Genomic DNA, 25,082 nt, shown 5'->3' with positions numbered 1-25,082 from the left:
GACGTAATTACATAGAACACACACACGTGAGAGCATTTAGAAGTAAAATCTGAATCAGGTCTGTGGGCTATATCCATTTCCTGGTTTTGATATTGTACTATAGTTCTATGTTACCTCTGGGACTGCTGTACCTTTTCCCGCTCAACTCCCTATGAATCTATGATTTCAAAGCAAAAATTTAATAGTGCTAAAAAATATCAGATGACTCCCCCTCCCCCCGCCAAAGGCTCTCTCACTGAATTTCACAAAAACTACTTACCAGAAGTTATCCTTGAACGAATCAAAACCCCTCACTTCCCATTTGATTACTTGGTATGGCTGGTAACCACACACACACACACACACACAAATCACAGCTTCAGAAAATACTGAAAGTCCCTCTAATGAGAAAATTAAAAATGAGAAATTTTTAGATGAAAATGCTGAAAACAATTCTTTAACACACTATACTGATATGAGTTAAATATAAACTGTAGAAACAAAAAAATTCAAATTAGAAATTCAAAAAGAACTGGACAAACTACATGAAAACGTGAAATGCCTGCTGACTGGAATCAGAAAAAAAAAAAAAAAAAAAAAAAAAAACAAGAAAAAGACAAACATCTCGGAAGGAATGTATCAGAGGAAGAAAACGAGACCTGGAAGAAATAAGGAACATGGGAGGAACAAACTCAAACAGACAAGAAAATGAAAGAAATAAAAAAAAAAAAATCAGAGAAGTTTAAAAAATTAGGCAAAGAAGATCTAACATATAATTAAAATCACTGGAAAAAAGATGGAAAAGTGGTTCTCAAAGTGTGGTAAGATAAATCTTGAATAAGGGACAATTGAAGATAACTGGACCGTCCTCTTCAAAAAGTCAATGAATGATGTGAGGAAAAAAAAAAAAAGATGGGAGAACTGTTCTGGATTTTTAAAAGTGTAAGACATTCTGGGACATTTGAGAAAATCTGAAAATAGCTGGATATTAGATGTTAAAAGAATTACTGTTAACTTTTTGTTGTGATAATGGGTTTTTGTTTAAAGGATGTCCTTATTCTAAGAAAACGCATGCTGAAATATCTAGGGATGAAATATGTTATCTACAATTCCAAAACTTTAGAAATATGTATATATAAATATGTGAATATATACACATGTAAGTAAAATATAGCAAAAGATTAGCAACTGGAGATGAAGTTTTCAAGTTCGAACATACATACACATCCTGGTTTTATCGAGGATAACACAGAAACAGCCCCTGCCAATAGAGTTTACTTTAACAATACAATTCCCAAATCCTTTGGGGGAAAACCCACCTCTACACATACTTTGGTTTATCTAAGTTACATTCAAGATTATCCTTTTTATAAAACAGTTCTGCAGTGGGGGCATCCCAGCCTCAAGTAGTACTGTCCTATTTAAAACATCTTCATTTCTATTTCACCCTTGAGTTCTGCGTTCCTTTCACATTAGAAAATAGAATTTGGGTTTTGTCTAGTGACAAAAATCAGTCCTCCACTTGAGGGTCTATGTCACATTAAAAGAAGAAACCACTCCCATTTTCCGTCCTCTCCTGACTTGAGTTTTTTCCTTATGCAGGTTGGTTCCAAGATCCATCACTTAACTACTTTATACCAAGAACCCTCAACATCCTAACCTCCTAATTTTCACTGCACCTTCTCTGCAAGATCTCAACTTTGCATCAGTCCAACTTGACAATGCATTCCCCCAATGCCACCTCTTAAACAAAACTTTCTTTTATTGATGTCCCATTCTGATGTGATCCATCCTCCCTTAGAAGTCTTATACCACTTTGTATTGTTGGTGTCCTAAGTGCACAATATCTCTGCCTCTGAGCCAGGGAGATGTCCTTACCACTCTTATGGCAATTATTTCTTTTGCCTTGTTACCTGTGAAGAAACTTAAGATTTTGTATATTTAAATTTGTTAAATGGTTACATTAAAGAAACTGAGAAAACAGCCATAGAACACATTTATGGTTTATATATTATTTATGTATTATCTTTGTAATGTGATGAAAAGGCAGTGTTTCTTAGATACTTCATGTACTTTCTTCTCTGACAAATTCTCATTTCTGGTCACTGAAACCTGTAAGCAACTGAGCAGCTTCTGTCTGTATCTAAAATGGAAAAATACACGTTATAAATAAACAGCAGAGCATAGATATCAACTTGTGAAATCTAAGTTCATAAAGTGGGCTCTGGTTTGTTTCTAAGAGTTCCCAAAAACCAGGATAGCACATTGTAAACACATCCGTTGCCTTTTGTTTTAGAAATCTTATTTGATCTGTCATGTATGTCAAACAGGAATAAGGCAGCAAGTAACTCATAACATCTGTTAATAGTAACTAAACATTTGCATACAGAAATTAATGGAAATGTTAATGAACTCACATTTGAAATGAATACTCTTGTTTTCAACAATGTGCATTTAGATAGTTTTTAAAGAAGTTCTTACTTCACGTTTAATAGTGCCTCAATAGAAACCTATCTGCCTTAATTTATTGGAGATGTGTTACCTGTTTATCCTCCTCTGTGTGTGCTGGATAGTCCTTGGCTTTCATTAGCCAGAAGGCAGCAAGCTTTTTGTTGTGTAACTTCAAATAGGTCTTTCCTAAAAGAAGCAAGTTTTTGCTGTAGAAGTTTGGATCCACTGTACAGAAGAAAGAAAAATTTATTTCAGATGACATACTTGTAGAGGCTTAATTTTTTCAGTCTAAATTCCAATAATAAATTTATGTGGTCAATAAAAGATTAGGCTAACTCGAATTCTCTTTTGTTCAACTATTCCTATCTCAGAAAAATGCTGGTTAAGTATCATTCATTCAGTGTCTACTATATGATGGGAGAAGTAACAGGTAATGGGAGCCTAGGAGGAGCTTCTAAACCAGATATGGTCCTTTAAAAAAGGTTGCTCAGGAGAACTGACCTGGAGTAAACTGACCTAGAGTAAAACCTGGAGATGACTATAATTATTGAGGATTTTTTTTAGCTCTGTAAGACATGACCATGCTTTTTTCTCAACACCCCAAACCCTTATTCCTTTAAGGCTCTAGGTTTTATTTGGCAATTATGCTTCTAAATCCCTCTGAGGAAATTTTATTCCCAAATTCATATTCATGATCTATAGAACTACCACCATAACAGGTTATCAGTGAAAGACAGTAATAGAGCATATCAGAATATATTACTGACAGTTTAACATGCAGACTCAATTCTTTATAAGAAATGTTTTTTTTTAAATGCTTTGCTATCAGAAAAGCATTTGAACAAGTCCATATAAGTAGGCTCTCTAATACAGTCTTTAATATTCTTCTGATTAATTTTATAGAAATAAAATTACAGTGGTTTCTTGGGTGTATTTGGTAACATATGCTTATGTCCTTTACTTTTCTAGTTTGTGCTATTAAATTTAAAAAGGAAGAACTTAGGATGGGCTGGTGTCAGTTTTGTAGGGCTGGCCATTTCTTCAAAGCAAGAGTGACATGAAACTCTTCACAAAAGAAGACAATATCTGTAACAAAACAAAAACTGGCCTGGTTTAAAAACAAGACGTCTTATTTAAGTGCTATTTGAAAGTTGCTAAAAGAGTAAATCTTAGAAAAAATTTTTTAAAAATGTGGTAGTCATTAACTAGACTTACTGTAATCATTTACAGCATATACAAGTATTGAATCCTTATGCTGTACACCTGAAACTAACATAATGTAGTATGTCAATTATGTCTCAAAAAAATTTTAAACATTTAAATACATAATAAATGTTCCTAATCAGCTGTATAATCTTGAATAAGAGAGTTAACATGTCAAAGCCTCCTGAAAAGGAAGGCTGAATTACATCAAATAAAGGACCATTCCAGAACTGTAGCTCTAAATTCAGCAGCAACCTACTTCTTACTCAGGTGATCTTTACTGAATAAAGACTAACAAATATTTGATAATGTCTACTGCAAAAAGAAGATCAGAATAAGTAATATTTTATTTTAAAAATTTCTATTATAGGGGTGGCTCAGTCAGTTAAGTGTCCAACTTCAGCTCAGGTCACAATCTCATGGTTCATGAGTTTGTGCCCTACAGCGGGCTCTGTGCTGACAGCTCAGAGCCTGGAGCCTGCTTCAGATTCTGTGTCTCCCTCTCTCTGCCCCTCCCTGGCTCGTACTCTCTTTCTCTCTCTCAAAAATAAACATTTAAAAAATGAGGATATTAAATAAAAATTTCTATTCTATATAAAGCATTCATACAATTTTAACTGTATTAGTATGTGAAATTAAAAATGTTACCTTGCTCTGCCCTGTGAAAGTAGCCTAAGGCCTGTTAAAAACACAACCCAAACATAATGAAAAGGGTTATAACAGAATCGATATTAAAAAAAACTTTTGTTCAAAAGTCAGGAAGTAAATTAACATATCTTAAAGTCCAATTCATTGACAGAGTTAACACAGCAAAATTGAACATATTATTAAATCATCGGAGCACAGATTACGGTATATGGACCACTTCAAGTAATAACTTGATTGCTGTTCAGAACTTGTACCAACCAAGCATCAAGTGCAGAGAGGAAAGAACATCATCATATGCAACAGAGCTATTCTGATCTTTCTCTTCTTAAATCATAATAGTCACTACCAGTAAAAACTTGATAAAATCAAAAGCTAAATTTACTCAGTGGTATATAGGTTGTACCAATAAATTTTTAAAACTCCTTTATTACTGAAATTCCAACATAAAATGCTATTGTGAATCTGAAACTCTTAATTCTTTTTGTTCCACTTTGACTGTTTTTATAATGTATTAACTGATTTCTTAGAAACATAACTAACTTGTTATAGTAGAGCTGACAGTATTTTCTTAGAATATATTCTTTTTAATAGCAGTATTTCCCCACTGTGTTCTAATTTTTCAACTAAATACTTTTACATCAAATTCTACAATATTATTTCCCAGAAGAAAAACATAGCTCCTTGTTATGGTATAGGTATTATGGAAGCTTTTTCAATGGCCTTATCTCCTTACTCTGAAAATTTTAGTGATGTTAACTCAAAATATTTGCCCAGAAATCCCTTTCAAATTTTATTTTTAACAAGGAAGCAAAAGGCCTTGAAAATATAAGAGTATGAACCTTTCAACCCCACTTTTTAAAAAAAGTTACAATTACTCTTTATCTATACAAATACACACTTTCTTCTCTAGGTAAATTGTAGTGTGTAGAACACGTACCTAAAACATGCTGAACAGCAGCTGTTGAATTTCTTGTTCTATTTTATGACTTTTATATGGTATATAGGTTTCAAATAGAAAATGATAAATTTTAGCCATGAGCTATTATAGCTAACAACATACCAGAGTCATCAGCCACTCACCTAAAGAAAAAAAACCACTCACCAGTCATAGATTATAAGTATTAAGCCTTTGTGATAAGATAGTTGCATTGGATGGTTAGAAACGTGCTCAAATGCCTCACTGATCAGAGCTCCAGATCTGGACACTGTAGAATGGCACTGCAGTTAGGAAACCAGTACTAACTTAATAAAGGACAGCACACTACCTCCTCATAGGTGGAACTAGGAGGAGTTGCAAACAGCATTTTAGCAATTCTTCTTTGATACCAAGGCATTTCAGCAAATGTATAACACCTATAGAGAAATAAAATAACATCTATATATCTGAAATTCACCTTTTTTTTTCTCTTAAGAAAACTAAGCATCTTAACATATAAAACGTATCTTCTCCTGTTGTACGTTTAAACAATTTGTACTTTACATAATAATATCCAGTAGGTTAATATGCCTACTAAATTACCCAGAGACTGGTTTATATTGATTCATCAATTAAAGTATATTTTGTGATTAATATAAATAGTAAGCGATAGTACTAGTAATGATAACAGCATATATCATTCATCACTAAGTGCTCACTTTGTTTCAGGTGCTAGGTGATTATCTCTCATCCACTCCTTACAAGGACTAAATGAGTTTGGATCATTACCCCTATTTTTTGCATTAGAAAGACTAACTCAGAGAAGTTTTTAAAAAATTGACAAAACCATGGGGTGACTGGGTGGCTCAGTGGCTCAGGTCATGATCTTGCGGTCCGTGGGTTCGAGCCCCACATTGGACACTGTGCTGATGGCTTAGAGCCTGGAGTCAGGTTCAGATTCTCTGTCTCCCTTTCTCTCTGCCCCTCCGCTGCTCACGATCTGTCTCCCTCAAAAATAAACATTAAAAAAATTTTTAATTAAAATAAAATGACAAAACCAAACATGATATGCATAAATAACAATGACAAAACACAACTTAAGCCTACCTATTTGAAAGAGTGAAGCAAATGATTAACATCCAAAGATCTTGACAAATTTCTGATAGAAGTAGGGAAAAAAGTGCTAGATCTCTATGGTCTGAATTCCTTGAGGTAGACTTGTATCTCATTCATGTTTACTCCCTAGCATCTGACTTAGTGACTGTCTCTCCATTATCATTAGTCCTCAGAAAGCGTTTTGTTAGTTTAATATGGCCCTGAAGGATATTTAACTCTTAAAGAGTCTGATACAAGGTTTTTTACACCAAAAAGAAGACAATAAAATATTCAGATCTGCAGACTACACCCAAAAAAAACATGGCAAACCTGTCTCAAGAAAGACTCTTAAATCAGCAAGCATTTAAACAGATTGGTGTATGCTCATACCAGCAAAATAATGTTATACACTGGATAAATGGAAAGATACTAAAAGTCAAAATTATATTGCTGTTCAGATGAATCAGACTGTATTTTATACACTTTGAAGATGCAAAGACTCTCTTAGAGCATCAAACTGTATTGCTACATAACTAGATGAATCCAATTTCATTGGATAAAAATAATCTTTCCCAACAAAAGGAATTTCAAAGTCTAGCAAGAAGTTTTAACGCCTTTTTCATCTTAGTATTTACTTCTAAGTGATCTGAATAACAATGGTTAACACAATTACAATCAAATTTAGTATTTTCTAACAATACATCACAACTGCTAGTTAATATAATGAACTAAATACTCATGAATGTCAAATACTTTTAAATATTTTACATCTTGTTTCATATACTACAAAATAAGATCATACTAAATACGACTGAAATATTTACTTAAGAAATTTTCTTACCAAATACCCATAAGGTGAATGGAGGTAGCATCTTTTGGGTTCAGTTCAATTGCTTTCTAACAAGAAAGGAGAAGGTCAATCATATCTGTGTTCTAAACACAAATAATGCTTGTGTTTCAGCAAGCATAAAGCCATGATGTAAAAAAGTTTTTTGGCAACCCTGCATTTCAATCCTTGTAGGATAACGAATATCAGCTTTTTCCCTCTTGATTCTTTAATTTGGTTAATAAATTCATTTCAATACACTGTTAATGACTTGTATTAAAGGTTCTGTTTTATAAAGTTTGGCAATAAATCCTGATAGGATTTATCAATATGAGAAAAAACATGAAATCTGTAAATCAATCTCATTTTGAAAACTATAGTTCTCAATGTTTCTTCTAGATAAGAAAAGGAAGTTATTTTTGGCAAGTTCTATATGAATATTGCATTAAATAGCATTATTTACTAAAATAAGAAAAAAGTTACATAATAATTTTACAAAGTCTCTTCTTGTATTTAGAATTTATTCAACCTCCCCATTTATCCTTAACAAAGGAAAAATGCTATTTAGTCACAGAATTTATTAGTAAAATAATTATATGCAATGTAAAATACATTGATAAAGTCTCCCTAATTTCTATTTACTATGTGAAAGTCCTATGTGAATTAATGTAAAGCATAAACTACAGATTAGCTTTAACCCAACTATTCCTTTTTTCAATTACTTTGTTGAACGCCACTAAGAATATCTCAGATTAATGTTAATCCTATTAAAAATAAAAGACCCTTGTTGGGGCTCCTGGGTGGCGCAGTTGGTTAAGCGTCCGACTTCAGCCAGGTCACGATCTCGCAGTCCGGGAGTTCGAGCCCCGCGTCAGGCTCTGGGCTGATGGCTCAGAGCCTGGAGCCTGTTTCCGATTCTGTGTCTCCCTCTCTCTCTGCCCCTCCCCCGTTCATGCTCTGTCTCTCTCTGTCCCAAAAATAAATAAACGTTGAAAAAAAATTTTTTTTAAAAATAAAAAATAAAAAAAAAAATAAAAGACCCTTTTTAAAAAATTGAGACCTTCTATTTTATGCTTTTCAGTAAACCCACATTTTCACTTTCAGTTAGTAATTATGAGATACACATTTTAAAATATTTGTAACTGGTTATCAATGTGAGCTCTGAAGCCAAGACTGACAGAATTTAAATCACAGCTCAGTGACTTCTACCTTTTTGACCTTGGCAAGTTCTCTCTTCTTGCCAAGGCCTGAGTTTGCTGTTTTATAGAATTGAGAGAATAATATACCTACTTTATAGTGTTGTGGTAAAAAATTAAATGAGCAAGTAATAGGAGGTACTTAACACAGTAATATCTTCTATCACCAACATCATTATTAATTTTACTTGTCAAAAGTATCAATTTACTACTGACATTGATTAATGGAAGCAGAAGTAATACCTAGAATAAGGCTGAGTAAGACTTAGAAATCTTGCTTCAATAATATGGGTAAGAATCAGCACTGACCTTATTTTACTTTTCCACTAAATATAGTCATATGATTTGTAGCAAAATATGTTTTAAAGTATACACAACTTAGGGGCACCTGGATGGCTCAGTCAGTTAAGTGTCCAACTTTGGCTCAGGTCATGATCTCACAGTTCATGGGTTCGAGCCCTGAGTTAGGCTCTGTGCTGACAGCTTAGAGCCTGGAGCCTGCTTCAGATTCTGTGTCTCACTCTGTCCCTCCCCTGCTCATGCCCTCTCTCACTCTCTCTCAAAATAAATAAATTAAAAAAGAAAAGTATACACAACTTATACACTAACCATCCTTTCCTAACTGGAGTTCCACTAGAAAATTAAGCCCTACAAAAAATTATATGAATAATTAACTTTCTCCAATCTACCAAGAATGGTATAGAGCTAGTACCATTCTAGATGCAAGGGAGAAAAGTTAACTCGTAACATACAATGGATGCCTAGGGGAATTTAATTTTCTTACAGGAGGGGTTGAGAGGGACTACTCTCAAGTAAATCCTTTCTCTTATAATTCTTCCTGCTGTTAGTTGAAGTGTTTTTAAAAAACCATCCAAAGATAGGAGTGCCTGGTTGGCTCAGTCGGTGGAGCATGCAACTCTTGATCTTGGGGGCTGTGAGTGCAAGCCTCATGTTGGGTGTAGAGATTGCTTAAAATAAAATCTTTAAAACAACAACAATCCAAAGACAGTAATTCCTTATGGCTTTGGATATAATAATGGAATTAGAAATAATAGTATAAATGATCTTTTTAGTATGTAAACACTAAAAATTATTATTTAAAAAAAAATTTTTTTTTCAACGTTTATTTATTTTTGGGACAGAGAGAGACAGAGCATGAACGGGGGAGGGGCAGAGAGAGAGGGAGACACAGAATCGGAAACAGGCTCCAGGCTCTGAGCCATCAGCCCAGAGCCTGACACGGGGCTCGAACTCACGGACTGCGAGATTGTGACCTGGCTGAAGTCGGACGCTTAACCGACTGCGCCACCCAGGCGCCCCTAAATATACTTACACACACATGAAACTTGCAATGCATCATTTTTAAAAAATATAGCCTTTTCTGTTTCCATTAATACAATTTTCTGCAATTTTTAATTTTTCACATTGAATTTGTCACATATTTCTTTTTTTTTTTTTTTTAATTTTTTTTTTTTCAACGTTTATTTATTTTTGGGACAGAGAGAGACAGAGCATGAACGGGGGAGGGGCAGAGAGAGAGGGAGACACAGAATCGGAAACAGGCTCCAGGCTCCAAGCCATCAGCCCAGAGCCTGACGCGGGGCTCGAACTCACGGACCGCGAGATCGTGACCTGGCTTAAGTCGGACGCTTAACCGACTGCGCAACCCAGGCGCCCCTGTCACATATTTCTACATCATATAGCACAGAATAATTTAGGCAATTTTTTTTAATGCCACTGAGCAAACTATGGCATTTCACCGAATCTAAGATACTGTGAAAGTTACAATATGTCATTATTATATGTACCACTAAAAAGAAAAAAAAAGCACTGCCAATTATAGGATACCATTGATTATATAATATAATCTGATTTTAAAGTTCTTAAAATGTGAAAAATGTTGCATATTATTAAATGGAAATATATATATATGCATATACACACATACACGTGTGTGTGTATATATATATATATATATATATATATATATATATATATATATACACACATACACACACACCATTGATGTCTGAATAAAAAGCTAGGACTCCTGACTCCTAGCTTTTCTACTACACATTATATAAACTATGAATTGAGACTATAACTATAAAATTCAGAAAGGCTAGTAAAGAGCTTATCTAACATTCTCCCCATGTATGTTTCCGTCATATTCTCTTCCTTTGCATTTTTACAATGGTCTAAAATATCACAAGAGAAATAAATATGTTGGGTTTTTAGTGTCAGTTTTTTGGGAGTTTTTTGTTTAGTTTTGCTTAGGACAATGAAGTAGTGTTTACGCGCATCATAAAAAAATACAAACTCCTAGAAAACATCTGACACCTAACAAAGAGCTTACTATAAAATAAGTAACTGGAAATATTAAAATACAAAATACCCACACAGAGATAATACTGTTAACAGTACTATTACTATTGGATTTGTCAATTGTGTTAGATTGTTAGACTAGACCACACCTCTGGGTATTCAGGACCTTATATAGCACCCTCTCACAAACTCTTGTCTTGGCCACATGACTTGTTTAGGTCCACAGGACTTTACTAAGTGTGATACAAAACAGAAGCCTGATAAAAGTTTCCACACTGGAATTTTACCTTGGAATGCTCATTCTTGGAAGCCACTACCATGCTATAAAGAAACTTGGGCTAGACTACTAAATAATATAAAGAAAAGTGGAGAGAAACAGTCACTTGACAGGATATCGTGCGCATTCCCATCCCAGCTGAAGACAGAGGTGAACACAGCTATCTAAATGATCTCAGTTACACCAAACAGATCAAAGCACCACTACAGACTAAACCCACAAAATTTTGAGAAATAAGCTGTCACTGCTTTAGGTCTCTAAATTTTAGATGGTTTGCTACACAGCAATAAATAAGTGAAACAGAAATCTATTTAAAAAAGTAATGACTGGGGCGCCTGGGTGGCACAGTCGGTTAAGCGTCCGACTTCAGCCAGGTCACGATCTCGCGGTCCGTGAGTTCGAGCCCCGCGTCGGGCTCTGGGCTGATGGCTCGGAGCCTGGAGCCTGTTTCTGATTCTGTGTCTCCCTCTCTCTCTGGCCCTCCCCCGTTCATGCTCTGTCTCTCTCTGTCCCAAAAATGAATAAACGTTGGAAAAAAAAAAAATTAAAAAAAAATAAAAAAATTAAAAAAAAAAAAGTAATGACTTTTAAAATTCATCAGTACCTCAAAATGCTCCTTGATAATGTAAGCATTTGCAATTTTAGCCTTGATGCCTTCATAATCTCCAACATCACTAATACAGATTGCATACCACTAAAAATAGAAGGAAAAAAAAACATATAAGAATAATAATACCCCACTAATACTCCACTCAATACAAGGTAAAACTGAGTATTTATTCCTCAATAGTCATTCTCATTCAACAAAAACTTAGCATAAAAACTGAATAAAATATACTGTCATATACAAAGGAAAGTAGACATGGCCCTTAAGGAACTCAAGGACAGGACGTGTTCTACAGTTCTCTATTGAGAACTATAATACAAGGTAAAGAATACACAATCTCTAAGGAAGTTATCAACACAATGAGGAGACAATGATTCATGTTTATAACCAGAGTATAAATTTTTAAAAATTTGCAATTGAATAACTATCATTTTATTTTCTCATCCTCTTTTCTACAAGCTGCTTCTTCTCCCACATCTGCACGGTTCTAGTAATAAGAGCCACACCTGTCAATTGTGATGTTGTCCCCATAGCCACAGATGGGATAACAGACCCAAACTGAGACAATCTGAGTTTTGTCCCTAAGGACTAAATACCTAATATCCAAGCTTCATAAATTCAAGTGCTGTAGAAAGTCACAAGATGTAGAATGAGAAAAAGAGTCTGCAGAGAAAAAGATGTGCAGGTAACAGCAAAGAGATAATATAAACCTCAGAGCAATCAAACCAGGTTTTCCTGAACCAAAAACACCCTGCCTTTGGGTTTTATTAGAAACAGTAGTTTCTAATAAACCGCCCCTCCATTTTTATTTGAGCTTATTTCTGTGGGGTTTTAAGAATTATAACCACAAAGATTTTAACTAAAACAAACTTCTGTTTAAATCTATTTTCTGCCAAAATCTTGGTAAGTTTATTGAAACTTAAAAAGTATAACTTAAAACATAACATACATTATTTGTGCACGTGTGCACACGCGCGCACACACACACACACACACACACACACACACACACACACACCCTCTATAGGCTATGCTCACTTAATCTCCACTGAGAGTTACCCAGCTGCCTAAATCCAGGGGACTAGGTGGTTACACAGGGTTTCAAATTTGCTGTTCTGATCTTCTCCCACATATCAGGACTCTGGATAAAAACACCTTCTCTTATGTATCTCACCATCTTCTATATGCAAAACAAACATAAGCTTATGGATGAATCCTAAACATTCTTCCCTGATTAGACTGGCAGTATTTTGAGATTTTTGACATATGTTAAAGATATATTACAATAATAGCACAAAGAGCAGTTATTAACATATGAAGTGCTATATCACTTGATGTGGACTGTAAGTTAAAGATGTATGCTATAAACCTTAAAGCAACCACTAAACAACATGACACAGAGTTATAGCCATTAAGTCAATGAAATAAATAAAATGGAATCCAAAAAATTATCAATAAAAAAGGCAGAAAAAGAAGATGAACAGATGGAACAAATAGAAAGATAGGAAATTTAAACCCCAAAATATCATTAATCACATTAAATGTAAATGGTCCAAAACCCCAAATGAAAAGCAGACTGCCAAATTGGATTAAAATTAACAAAAACTAAGAGTGACATAAGTGAAAAAGGCAAAGTAAAGAACTCTGAATTCTGCTTCTCCATAAAAGCACTGAAAAAAAAATGAGCAACAACTATCAAAATCAACTTATTTTTGGAACTCTGAAATTAACCTAAGGCTTGAGGTGACCTGGGAACGCTTATTCAAAGTATCAGATTATTCCTAATGAGAATAGTGAATTCTGTGCTGTTTTATTATCCCACACTCCCAATCTCAGCAAGAGCTATAAAACAGCACCCACCCCCCCATCCCCCGCCATTCCCAATACCTGAGGGTACAGAACAGATCTCACTCATGGAGAATTGTAATCTTTGTTCTGACTTGTTTGGTGGCTCCTTGGAAGACTGGCCTTGTACATATTTCACCTAACTTGAAAAGGCCCTAGTGATAAAACTGTCTCTGGGGTGCCAGGGCGGGGGGGCATTTACTGAAAACATTTATAAACTAATATCTTAGATTGCTGCTGTCTCCAGCAAATAAACTAATGAAAAGCTTGGGAGGAAAGGCTAGGTAAAGAGATGTCCCTAAGGGTGCTGGAAAGGTTCAATAAAGAAAAGCCAAAAGATGGGGCACCTGGGTGGCTCAGTCAGTTAAGCATCCGACTTTGGCTCAGGTCATGATCTCACAGTCTGTGAGTTCAAGCCCGCGTCAAGCTCTGTGCTGACAGCTCAGAGCCTGGAGCCTGCTTCAGATTCTGTGTCTCCCTCTCTCTCTGCCCCTTCCCCGCTCATGCTTTGTCTGTCAAAAATAAATAGGAAGGAAGGAAGGAAGGGAGGGAGGGAGGGAGGGAGGAAGGAAGGGAGGGAGGAAGGAAGGAAGGAAACCCAAAAGAATATTTCATGACATACGAAAATTATATTGAATTCAAATTTCAGTGCTTACAAATAAAGCTTTACTAGAACACAGTCACACTCACCACTTATGAATTGACTGGCTTTGCTCAACAATGGCAGGGTTGAATTGTGATAAGAGATCATATGTAATATTTTAACTGATTCTTACTGCTGCTCCATACACTGTAAATCACAGTGATAGTGTTATAACCTGAAAGCATTTGGAGTGCCACGCATACTCCATACCATGACACTTTATTACCAATGCATAGGTCAAAGGAAGATAAAATGGACTTCAAATGTCATGCTTTGAAAGCATCGTGAAATGTGAATTATTTTGTTATTGAATTAAATGGCAAAGCATTTTGCTAATTATGCAATAACACCATAGCCAAAAACAAAAACAAAAAGCTTAGGAAAGATCTGAGAAGGCCCTGAGCTTAAGGCTCTTCACAAATTGAAAGTGAAAGCCAAGGCACAGTTTAAAACTGCCCAGCTAAGGGCTAATGGTATGTCCCAACACATACAGAGAGCCCCATGACCAAGAATGGAAAACATTTTGGCTCCAAACATTTTATAAAATGTATGCCCAATCATTTGGTGACCACTAAACTAAGAGAACAGAGACTTCTTTGGCTACATATAACAAAGAACACAGACTTTACAGAATCTGGTCAAGAAGTTACAAGAAAAACAGCACAAGCACCTGGCTGGTTCAATCGGTAGAGCATGCAACCCTTGATCTTAGGGTTGTTTGAGCCCCATGTTGCGTGTAGAGATTACTTAAAACAAAATCTTAGAAAAAAGAAAAAAACAACACATACTAAAAGCAGCAACAACAAATTCTGGGAAAGGAGAGAACCTGATTTCCAGATTTACCGTATTATAATAGTTAACATGTCCAGTTTTCAACAAAAAAATTACAGGGCATGCAAAACATAAGAATATATAACCCACATACAGGAGGAAAAAAATCAAAGGAAGCTATGCCTGAAGAAGCCCAGATGTTGGGCTTCCTAGACTTTATGTATGTTCAACAAGGAAATTATGTCTGAAGAACTAAAGTATACTAAGAACAATGTCTCATTAAATAGAGAATTATCAATAAAGAGGCAGAGATTATAAAATGGAACCAAACATATACTTTGAAGGTGGGAAGTACAATAAATGGAATAAAAAATTCACAACATTGAATTAAGGGCTCAACAGTGGATGTGGACAGAAGAAAGAATTAGCTAATTTGAAGGTATCAGGTCAATTAAGATTACACTCTATGAGAAACAGAAAGTAAAAAGAAAGAAGAAAAATGAACACAGACTCAGAGGCCTGTGAGACACCCACATGTCTACCAAAATACACATAAGAGGAGTCCCAGTAGGAGAGAAGAGGAGAGAAAGGGAGTAGAATGAATACTTAAAAACATAAATGCCAAAGACTTCTCTACTTTGATGAAAACAAAGAACCCCAAATAAGATAAATTTAAGAGATCCACAACCAGAAACAGCAGAATCAAACTGTCAAAGATAAAAAAACAAAGAGATGATCTTGAAAATAGGAGAGAAATGACTTGTCATGTACAAAGGGTCCTCAATAAGATTAACAGCCAAATCAGAAACCATGGACACCTGCTTTAGTCTGCTTGTCCTGCTAGAACAAAACACTAGAGTGGTCAGCTAAAATAACAGAAATGTTATTACTCATCATTTCTGGAGACTGGGAAGTCCAAGATCAAAATGCTAGCTGACTGTGTCAGAATAAGGGGATAGGAGCAGAGATATATAAGAGCAAAGTTGGTATACTACTGAAATTAAGTTGATATCCAATATGAACTTGGTAATTACAAATTATGATGGTAATGGTATTACTCAGGATAACCATTAAGAGTATAACTCAAAATATACAGTATAAGAAATAAAAGAATGAAAATGGCAAAACAAAATAAATCTATGGAATACTAAATAAAGGACACTAATGGAGGACTTAAGAAACAAAAGATCGAAAACAAATACCAAAATTGCAAAAGAACTTCTTATTGTCAATTACACTTTAAATGTGAATGGGTTAAACTCTCCAATTAAAAGACAAAGATTAGCAGCAGAATATATTAAAACACATGATTCAACTATATACTGTCTACAATTTAGATTCAGATGTATATATGTATTCAATATACATATATACATATATATATATATATATATATATATATATATAATATATATGTATTCAAATGTATATACATTTAAAGTAAAACACAGGTAAGTTTTAGGGCACCTGACTTTGGCTCAGGTCATGATAGTCTGTGGGTTTGAGCCCTGCATTGGATTCTATGCTGCAGCTCAGAGCCTGCTTCAGATTCTGTGTTTCCCTCTCTTTCTACCCCTCCCCAGCTTGTGTTCTCTCTCCCTCTTTCCAAAATAAATGAACAGTAAAAACAACAAACAAAAAACAGGGAAGTTTAGCACATAAACCGTACTCACAAGAAAGCTGAAGTGATATACTAATTAGAATTAGATAATGATCTAATATCAGACAAAACAGACTTTAGGAACCAAACTGTTACATGAGAGACAAAGAAAAACAGTATCAAGAACATACAACAATTATAAACAAATATATGTAGAAAGAGACAATTCAACTATAATAGTTGGGGACTTCAATACTCCACTTCCAAGACTGGATAGAACTAGTCAAAAATCATCAAATTAGTTCTAGGAAAAAATCATCAAACAGAAGACTCAAACAATACTATATACTAATTAGACCTAGCTAGCATACATGTACAGAACACTCTACCCAACACCGTATTCTTCTCAATTCACATGGAATATTTTTCAGGATAGACAAGATACTAGGCCATAAAAAAGCCTCAAATTTTAAAAGACAGAAACCAAAGTATGTTCTCTGACCACAGTAAAATGAAAATGGAAATTAATAAAAGAAGGAAATTTGGATGATTCACAATTATGTGGAAATTAAAAAAACACATTCCTAAATAACACATTCAAATAAGAAATCACAAGAAAAAATTTTAAATTCCCTAAGAACAAAAACAACACAACATAACAAAATTTGTGGGATTTAGCAAAATTGTATTCAGAGGGAAACTTATAGCTGTAAATGGTTACCTTAAAGAAAGATATCAAGATGTGGCTGGGTGTCTCAGTTGGTTAAGCATCCCACTCTTGATTTTGGCTCAGGTCATGATCCTGTAGTTTGTGGGTTTGGGAGCCTACCTGGGATTCTTTCTCTCCCTGTCTTATACCCCTCCCCTGCTCAATCTCACATGCTCTCTATCAAAATAAACAAACTTAAGAAAAAAAATAAAAAATATATATTTAAAGAAATCAAGTCAATAATCTAACCTTATACCTTAAGAAACTAGAAAAAGAAGGGGCACCTGGGTGGCTCAGTCAGTTGAATTCCCAACTCTTGATTTTGGCTCAGGTCATGATCACAGGATCATGGGCATGAGCCCCATGTCTGGCTCTGCACTTAGCATGGTGCCTGCTTAAGATTCTCTCTCTCTCTTCCCCTGCTCCCCTCCCCTGCTCACACACTCTCTCTCTAAAATTAAAAAAAAAAAAACAAAACCTAGAAAAAGAAGAGCAAATTAACCTAAAGTAAACAGAAGGAAGGGAATAATAAAGATTAGAGTGGAGATAAATAAAATAAAGAATGGGAAAAATGGGGAAGAGCAGCAAAACCAAGTTAATTTTCTGAAAAGATCTACAAAATTTATAAACCTTTAGCTAGACATAATAAGAGAACAAAAGTTAAATTACTAAAATCAGGAGTCAAAGAGGGCATACATTACTACTAACCTCAGTAATAAATCTAGGAATAAAAAAGATTATAAAGGAATAGTAGCAACAATCATATGGCAACAGATTAAGTGACCTAGAAAACCTGCAAAATTCCTAGAAACAACAATCCAACTGATGTAAGAATAAGCAAAAAATCCGAATAAATGAATAATAAGTAATAATAAAGAGTTAGTAATCAAAAGAACTTCCAACAAAGCGAAGGCCAGGACCAGATGGCTTCACTAGTGAATTCTACCAAATGTTTAAAAAGAATTAACACCAAGCTTCTATCAATTCTTCCAAAAAAAAAAAAAAAAAAAAAACCCAGAAAAAGTGAACATGCCTCTAAGTATTCTATGACACCAGTGTTACTTTGATATCAAAACCATCACAAAACATCACAACAAAAGAAACCTAATATAGTTGCAAAAACTGTCAGTAAAATACTAGCAAACCAAATTCAGTAGATCATTAAAAAAATCATTCACCACGATCAAGTGGGATTGATCCCTGGGATGCAAAAACAATTCAACATACACAAATCAATCAAAGTGATGTATCACATTAACAGAAAGAAAAGAATCATATTTAAAAATTTTTTTTCAACGTTTATTTATTTTTGGGACAGAGAGAGACAGAGCATGAACGGGGGAGGGGCAGAGAGAGAGGGAGACACAGAATCGGAAACAGGCTCCAGGCTCTGAGCCATCAGCCCAGAGCCTGACGCAGGGCTCGAACTCACGGACTGCGAGATCGTGACCTGGCTGAAGTCAGACGCTTAACCGACTGCGCCACCCAGGCGCCCCAAGAATCATATTTTAATACATGCAGAAAAAGAATCTGACAAAATTCAACATCCCTTCATGATAAAAAAAAAAAAAAAAAAAAAAAAAAACTCCTAACAAGTTGAATTAGACATAGAAGGAACATATCTCAACATAATAAAGACCATATGGGATAAACCACAGCTAACATCATACTCAATGATGAAAGGCTTAAGATGTCCTCTAAGATCAAGAATAAGACAAGGGTACCCACTTTTACCACTCCTATTCAACACAGTAATTGAAGTCCTACCCAGAGCAATCAGGCAAGAAAAAGAAATAAAAGGTATCAGAATTGGAAAGGAAGAAGTAGAATGTCTCTATTTGTACATGACATGATTCTATATATAGAAAGTTGTAAAGATGCAACCAAATTCAAACAAAAATCTGTTTAATCAACAAATTCAGTAAAGTTGCAAGATATAAAATTAACATGTAAATATCAGTAGCATTTCTATATGCTAGCAACAAATTTTCTGACAAAGAAATAGATCCCATTTACAAGAGCCTCAAAAACAACCAAATAGGATAAATGTGTATAAGAAGGCCAAAGATTTCTACTCTGAAAACTGCAAGACAGTGATGAAAGAAAACAAAGAAGATACAAATAAATTGAAAGGTAATCACTATTTGTGCCCTGGAAGTATTAATATTGTTGAAACGTCAATACCACCAAAATCTGTGTATAGATTCAACACAATCCTCATCAAGATACCAATGGCATTTTTTTACAGATGTAGAAAACAACATACCTAAAATTTATAGGGAATCACAAAGACCCTGAGTAGCCAAAGAAATCCTGAGAAAGGAGAACAAGTATAAAGCTATAGGCATTAAAAGAGCATGGCACTGCATAAAAACAAACAAATGAGACAGAACTGAGAACCCAGAAATAAACCCAAGACTATACAGTCAACTAATATCTGACAAGGGAACCCCGAATATTCAATTGAGAAGGACAGACTACAAAAATGGCACTAGGGTTAATGGATATTCACATGTATAAGGAATAAACGTTACACCACTCAAAATAAGTTAAAGGCTTAAATGTAAAACCTGAAACTATGCAACTCCTAAAGAAAACAGGAATAAAGCCTCTTAACATGAGTCTTGGTAACGATTTTTTGGATATGACACCTAAAGCACAGGCAATGAAATAAAAAATAAACAAGTGGGACTACATCAAACTAAAATGCTTCAGCACAGGAAAATAAACCATCAACAAAATGAAAAGTGTACCTAACGGGAGAAAATATTTGCAAATGATCTATGTAATAAGGGGTTAATATCTGAATTATAATTCATACAATTACATACAATTTAACAGCAGAAGAAAAATCAGTGCAATTAAAAAGTGGGCAGAGGACCTGAATAGACATTTCTTCAAAGATGATATATTGAGGTGCCTGGTTGGCTCAGTGGGTTGAGCGTCCGACTTCAGCTCAGGTCATGATCTCACAGTTTGTGGGTTCCGGCCATGTGTCGGGCTCTGTGCTGACAGCTTGCTCAGAGCCTGGAGCCTGCTTCGGATTCTGTGTTTCCTTCTCTCTCTGCCCCTCCCCTGCTCACACTCTGTTTCTGTATCTCAAAAATAAATAAATGTAAAAAAAATTTTTTAAAAAATTCAAAGATGATATATGAAAGACCAACAGGTGCATGAAAAGATGCTCAACATCACTAGTCATTAAAGAAATGCAAATTAAAATAGCAACGAGGCATCACCTCAAATCTGTTAGAATGGCCATCATCAAAAAGAGATAGAGGCACTTGGGTGGCTCAGATGGTTGAGCATCCTACTCTTGATTTCGGCTCAGGTCATGATCTCACAGTCATGGGATTGAGCCCCACGGAGCCTGCTTGGTATTCTCTCTCTCTCTCTCTCTGCCCCTCTCTCTCTCAAACGTGCGCTCTCTCTCTCTCTCTCAAAATAAACTTAAAAAAAAAAAAGGAAATAAATGCTGGCATGGATGTGGAGAAAAGGGAACCCTTATGCACTGTTGGTGGGATTTTAAATTGTTACAGCCCCTATGGAAAACAGTATGGAAGATCCTCAAAAACAAATTAAAAATAGAATTACCATATGATCCATCATTTCTACTTGGGAATTTATCCCCCCAAAATGAAATTACCTATTTGAAAAGATATCTGTACCTCTATGTTCATAGTAGCGTTTACAATAGCCAAGACATGGAAACAACCTAAGTACAGATCCAATAGAAGATGAATAAAGCAGTTGTGTGTATGTGTATGTGTGTGTGTGTGTGTGTGTGTGTGTGTACACATACACAATGAAATATTATTCAGGTATAAAAAAAAGGAAATTCTGCCATTTGCAACAACATAGACTCTGAAAGCATTATGCTAAGTGAAATAAAAGTACTGTATGATTTCACTTATATGTGGAATCTTAAAAAACAAACAAAAAAAAGGCATAAGACTTGTGGCTACCAGAGGCGGAAGGTAAGAGGAAGGGGAATTGAAGGAAGATGGTCAAAATGTATAAACTTCTAGTTATAAAATAAATAAGTACAGCTGAAAAACACACATTTAAACTGTGTGGATCCACTTATGCATGGATTTCTCTTGAGAAAATACAGTGTGAATTTATTTTCCTTATGATTTTTTTTTAGTAATACTTTCTTTTCTGTAATTTACTTTATAGGAGAATACAGTATATAAGACGTATAATGTACAAAATAATGTATTGATTATTTACGTTATCATTAAGGCTTCCAGTCAACAGGTTATTAGAAGTTAAGTTTTTGGAATGTCAAAAGTTTTATGTGGATTTTCAACTGCATAGGGATTAGCATCCCTTGTTGTTCAAGGGTGAACTATATTAGGGATGTAATGTACAACATGAAGACTATAGCTAAACTTGATGTATCATATATAGAGAAGTTGGTAAGAGAGTAAACCCTAAGAGTTCTCATCACAAGGAAAAAATACTTTTCTTTTTTTCTTCTCTTTCCTTTTTATTGCATCTATATTAGAAGATGGATTATCAGCTGAACCGACTGTAGTAATCACTTCACAGTATATGCAAATCAAACCACCATGCTGTAGACCTTAAACTTACACAGTGATGTATGTCAATTCTTCCTCAATAAAACCAGAGAAAAAGAAAAAACTAAAGACTAGTGTCTCTTATGATATAAAATTCCTCAACAAAATAATGGCAAGCTGATTTCAGCAGCCTATTAAAAGGATTACACAACATGACCAAGTGAGATTTATCCCAAAATACAAGGTTAATTCACCATACAAAAATCAATTGAGGGAAGACACCACATTAACAGAATGAAGGGGGAAGAAATCAACATGATGATCTCAACAGACACAGAAAAAAGCATCTGACAAATTCCAACACCCTTTCATGATAAAAACACTCCACAAACTAGTTGCTGGAAGGAAACATTCTCAATCTGATTAGGAGCATTTATGGAAAGCCCACAGTTAACGTCACAGTGGTGAAAGCCTAGCAGCTTTCCTCCTACAATCAGGAACAAGACAAAGATATCCGCTTTTGTCACTTCTTCTCATCATTGTACTGGAAGTTATAGCCAGGAAAACAAAGCAAGATTAAGAAATAAAAGGTGTCCAGGGCGCCTGGGTGGCACAGTCAGTTAAGCATCTGACTTCAGCTCGGGTCATGATCTTGTGGTTTGGGGGTTCGAGCCCCGCATCAGGCTCTGTGCTGACAGCTCAGAGCCTGGAGCCTGCTTCGGATTCTGTGTCTCCCTCTCCTTCTGCCCCTCCCCTGCTCACACTCTGACTCTGTCTTGCAATAGTAAATAAACGTTAAAAAAATATATATATATAAAAAAAATAAAAGGTGTCCAAATTGTAAAGAAAAAACTAAAACTATGCACAGATAGTTTATTTATATATGACATGGTCATATATAGAAAAATCTTAGGGGTGAGGAAGAGGGGAAAATGGGTGATGGGCATTGTAAGGGCACTTGTTGGGATGAGCACTGCGTGTTGTATGTAAGCAATGGATCACAGGAATCTACCCCCAAAACCAAAAGCATACAGTACACACTGTATGTTAGCCAACTGGACCATAAATTCTATTAAAAAAATAATTAAAAAATTATTTTTATTGATCACAAACTGAATTAATATTTTGGTTTTATTGGATTACATTATTAAAATTTATTTTTCCTCACTTTCACTTTTTAAAAAGAAAAGAAAAAAGAAAAACCCTAAATAGGGGCACCTGGGTGGCTAAGTTAGTTGAGTGTCCAACTCTTGATTTCGGTTCAGGTGATGACCCCATGATCATGGGACGGAGCCCCCTATCAGGCTCCCTGCTGTGCGTGGAGCCTACTTAAGATTCTCTCTTTCCCCCTCTGCCCTCTTGTCCACTCACCTACTCGCTAAAAGAAAAAAAAGAAAAAATAAAAACCCTAAATAATCTACAAAAAAACTAGTAGATAGAACCAATAAATGAGTTTAGCAAAGCTATAGTATATAAGATCAAATGTCAGTTGCACTCCTATACACTAGCAATGAACAATCTGAAAATGAAATTAAGAATTCCAATAGCATTAAAAAGAATAAAATACTTAAAGAATAAATCTAACCAAAGAAGTACAAGACTTGCACAATGAAAATTACAAAACACTGTTGGGAAAAAAAAAAAAAAAAGGATCTAAATAAATGGAAAGACAACACTTGTCTGTGGATTGGAAGATACAATGCTGTCAAAATGGCAAACTACTCCCGAAACTACTCTACAGACTCAATGAAATCCCTATCAAAAACCCAACTGGCTCCTTTGCAGAAATTTATAAGCTGATCCTAAAATATGTATGAAAATTGAAGAAACTCAGAATTCTCAAAATCATCTTAAAAAAGAACAGAGGACTCACAGTTACTTATTTCAAAACTTTTCACAAAGCTATAGTAATGAAGACATCGTGATACTGGCACAAAGACCAACAGGTCTACATGTAGACTGATGAAAGAGAATTGAGAATTCAAAAATAAACTCATACATTTATGTTCAACTGATTCTCATCAAGGATGAAAATGGAGAAAAAAGAGTCAACAAATGGTGCTGGGACAACTGGAAATTTACATGGAAAAGAATGGATTTGAACTCCTACTTCACCATGTGTAAAGGTTAACTTTTTAGGATCAAAGACTAAATGTAAAGGCTAAAAGATATAAAACTCTTAGAAACAAATAGGTGAAAATCTGTGTAATTTTGGACTGGACAAGAGTTTAGATATGACACCAAAAGCACAAGCAATCAAAGAAAACTAAACTGGACTTCTTCAAAATTAAAAACTTATGCATCAAAGAAATCATCAAGAAAGTAAAAAGACAATCCACATAATGGGAGAAAATACTTGCACATTATATATATAACCAGAGACTAATATTCAGAAAACACTCTTAAAACTAAATAAAGGGGACCCTGGGTGTCTCAGTTGTGAGTGTCCAACTTCGTCTCAGGTCATGATTTCATGGTTCGTGAGTTTGAGCCCCACATCAGGCTCGCTGCTGTCAGTGCAGAGCGTGCTTTGGATCCTCTGTCCCCCTCTCTCTTTGCCCCTCTCCACTTGTGCTCTCTCTCTCTCAAAAATAAACAAACAAACAAAACCCTCAACAATAAAAAGACAAACCCAGCTTAAAAATGGGCAAAGAATTTGAATAGATATTTCTCCAAAGAAGATATACAAATGTCAAATAAGCACATGAAAAGATGCTCAACATCATTACTCATTAGAAAATGCAAGTCAAAACTATAAGAAACCACTTCACACCCAGTAATTGTTAATTTTTTTTAATAGATAATTACAAGAGTTAGCAAGGTTGTGAAGCAACTGGAACCCTCTCATACATTGCTGTCAGTAATGTAAAATAGTACAGCTACTTTGAAGAACAATTTGACAGTTCCTCAAAAAGAATTACATAGAATTACATATGACCCAGCAAGTCCATTCCTAGATACTCAAAAGAACTATAAACAGGTATTTAAACAAATATTTGTACATGACTGTTGATAGTTATACTATAAACAATATCCAAAAATGTGGAAATAATCCAAATGTCCATCAACTAATCAATGGGTAAACAAAATGTGGTATATACCCATACAATGGAATATTATTCATCCATAAAAAGGAATAAAGTACTGATACATGTTACAATGTGGATGAGCCTCAAAAACATGATAAGTGAAAGATGTCAGACACAAACGATCCCATTCTGTATGACTCCACTTCTAGGAAATATCCTGAGTAGGTAAAGCCATAGCGACAGAAAGCAGATTAGTGTTTGTCAAGGGCTGGGAATAAGAGTAAATAGAAAGTGACTACTTAATGGGTACAGGGTTTCCTTCCAGGGTGATACAAGTCTTCTGGAACTACATAGAGGTAATGGTTACACCACACTGTAAATGTATTAAATGTCACTATATTGGGCACTTTAAAATGGTTAATTTTATGTTGTGTGAAGTTAC

General features: G+C 34.9%; 1 protein-coding gene across 5 annotated transcripts in view; it reads right to left on the bottom strand.

The window, feature by feature from the left end:
* Window positions 1–1,975: 1,975 nt before the first annotated feature.
* Window positions 1,976–25,082, bottom strand: part of RMDN1 (regulator of microtubule dynamics 1) — a 56,024-nt gene continuing 32,917 nt past the window's right edge. For 2 of the 5 annotated variants that reach the window (XM_030304003.1, XM_030304005.1), the window contains exons 5-10: window positions 11,521–11,610; window positions 7,134–7,189; window positions 5,547–5,634; window positions 4,282–4,312; window positions 2,522–2,655; window positions 1,976–2,122 (exon numbers count right to left, since the gene is read on the bottom strand). In XM_030304003.1, coding sequence (XP_030159863.1) covers window positions 2,072–2,122; window positions 2,522–2,655; window positions 4,282–4,312; window positions 5,547–5,634; window positions 7,134–7,189; window positions 11,521–11,610 — 450 coding nt within the window. In that variant the 3' untranslated portion in view covers window positions 1,976–2,071. Of the gene's footprint in view, window positions 2,123–2,521; window positions 2,656–4,281; window positions 4,313–5,383; window positions 5,635–7,133; window positions 7,190–11,520; window positions 11,611–25,082 lie in introns of those variants that run through there. The other 3 variants (XM_030304004.1, XR_003966250.1, XR_003966251.1) reach the window with 3 other exon arrangements.

The sequence above is a fragment of the Lynx canadensis genome, chromosome F2 (assembly GCF_007474595.2).
Source record: "Lynx canadensis isolate LIC74 chromosome F2, mLynCan4.pri.v2, whole genome shotgun sequence".
Classification (NCBI taxonomy): Eukaryota; Metazoa; Chordata; class Mammalia; order Carnivora; family Felidae; genus Lynx; species Lynx canadensis.
This window is presented reverse-complemented; position numbering and strand designations above follow the sequence as displayed.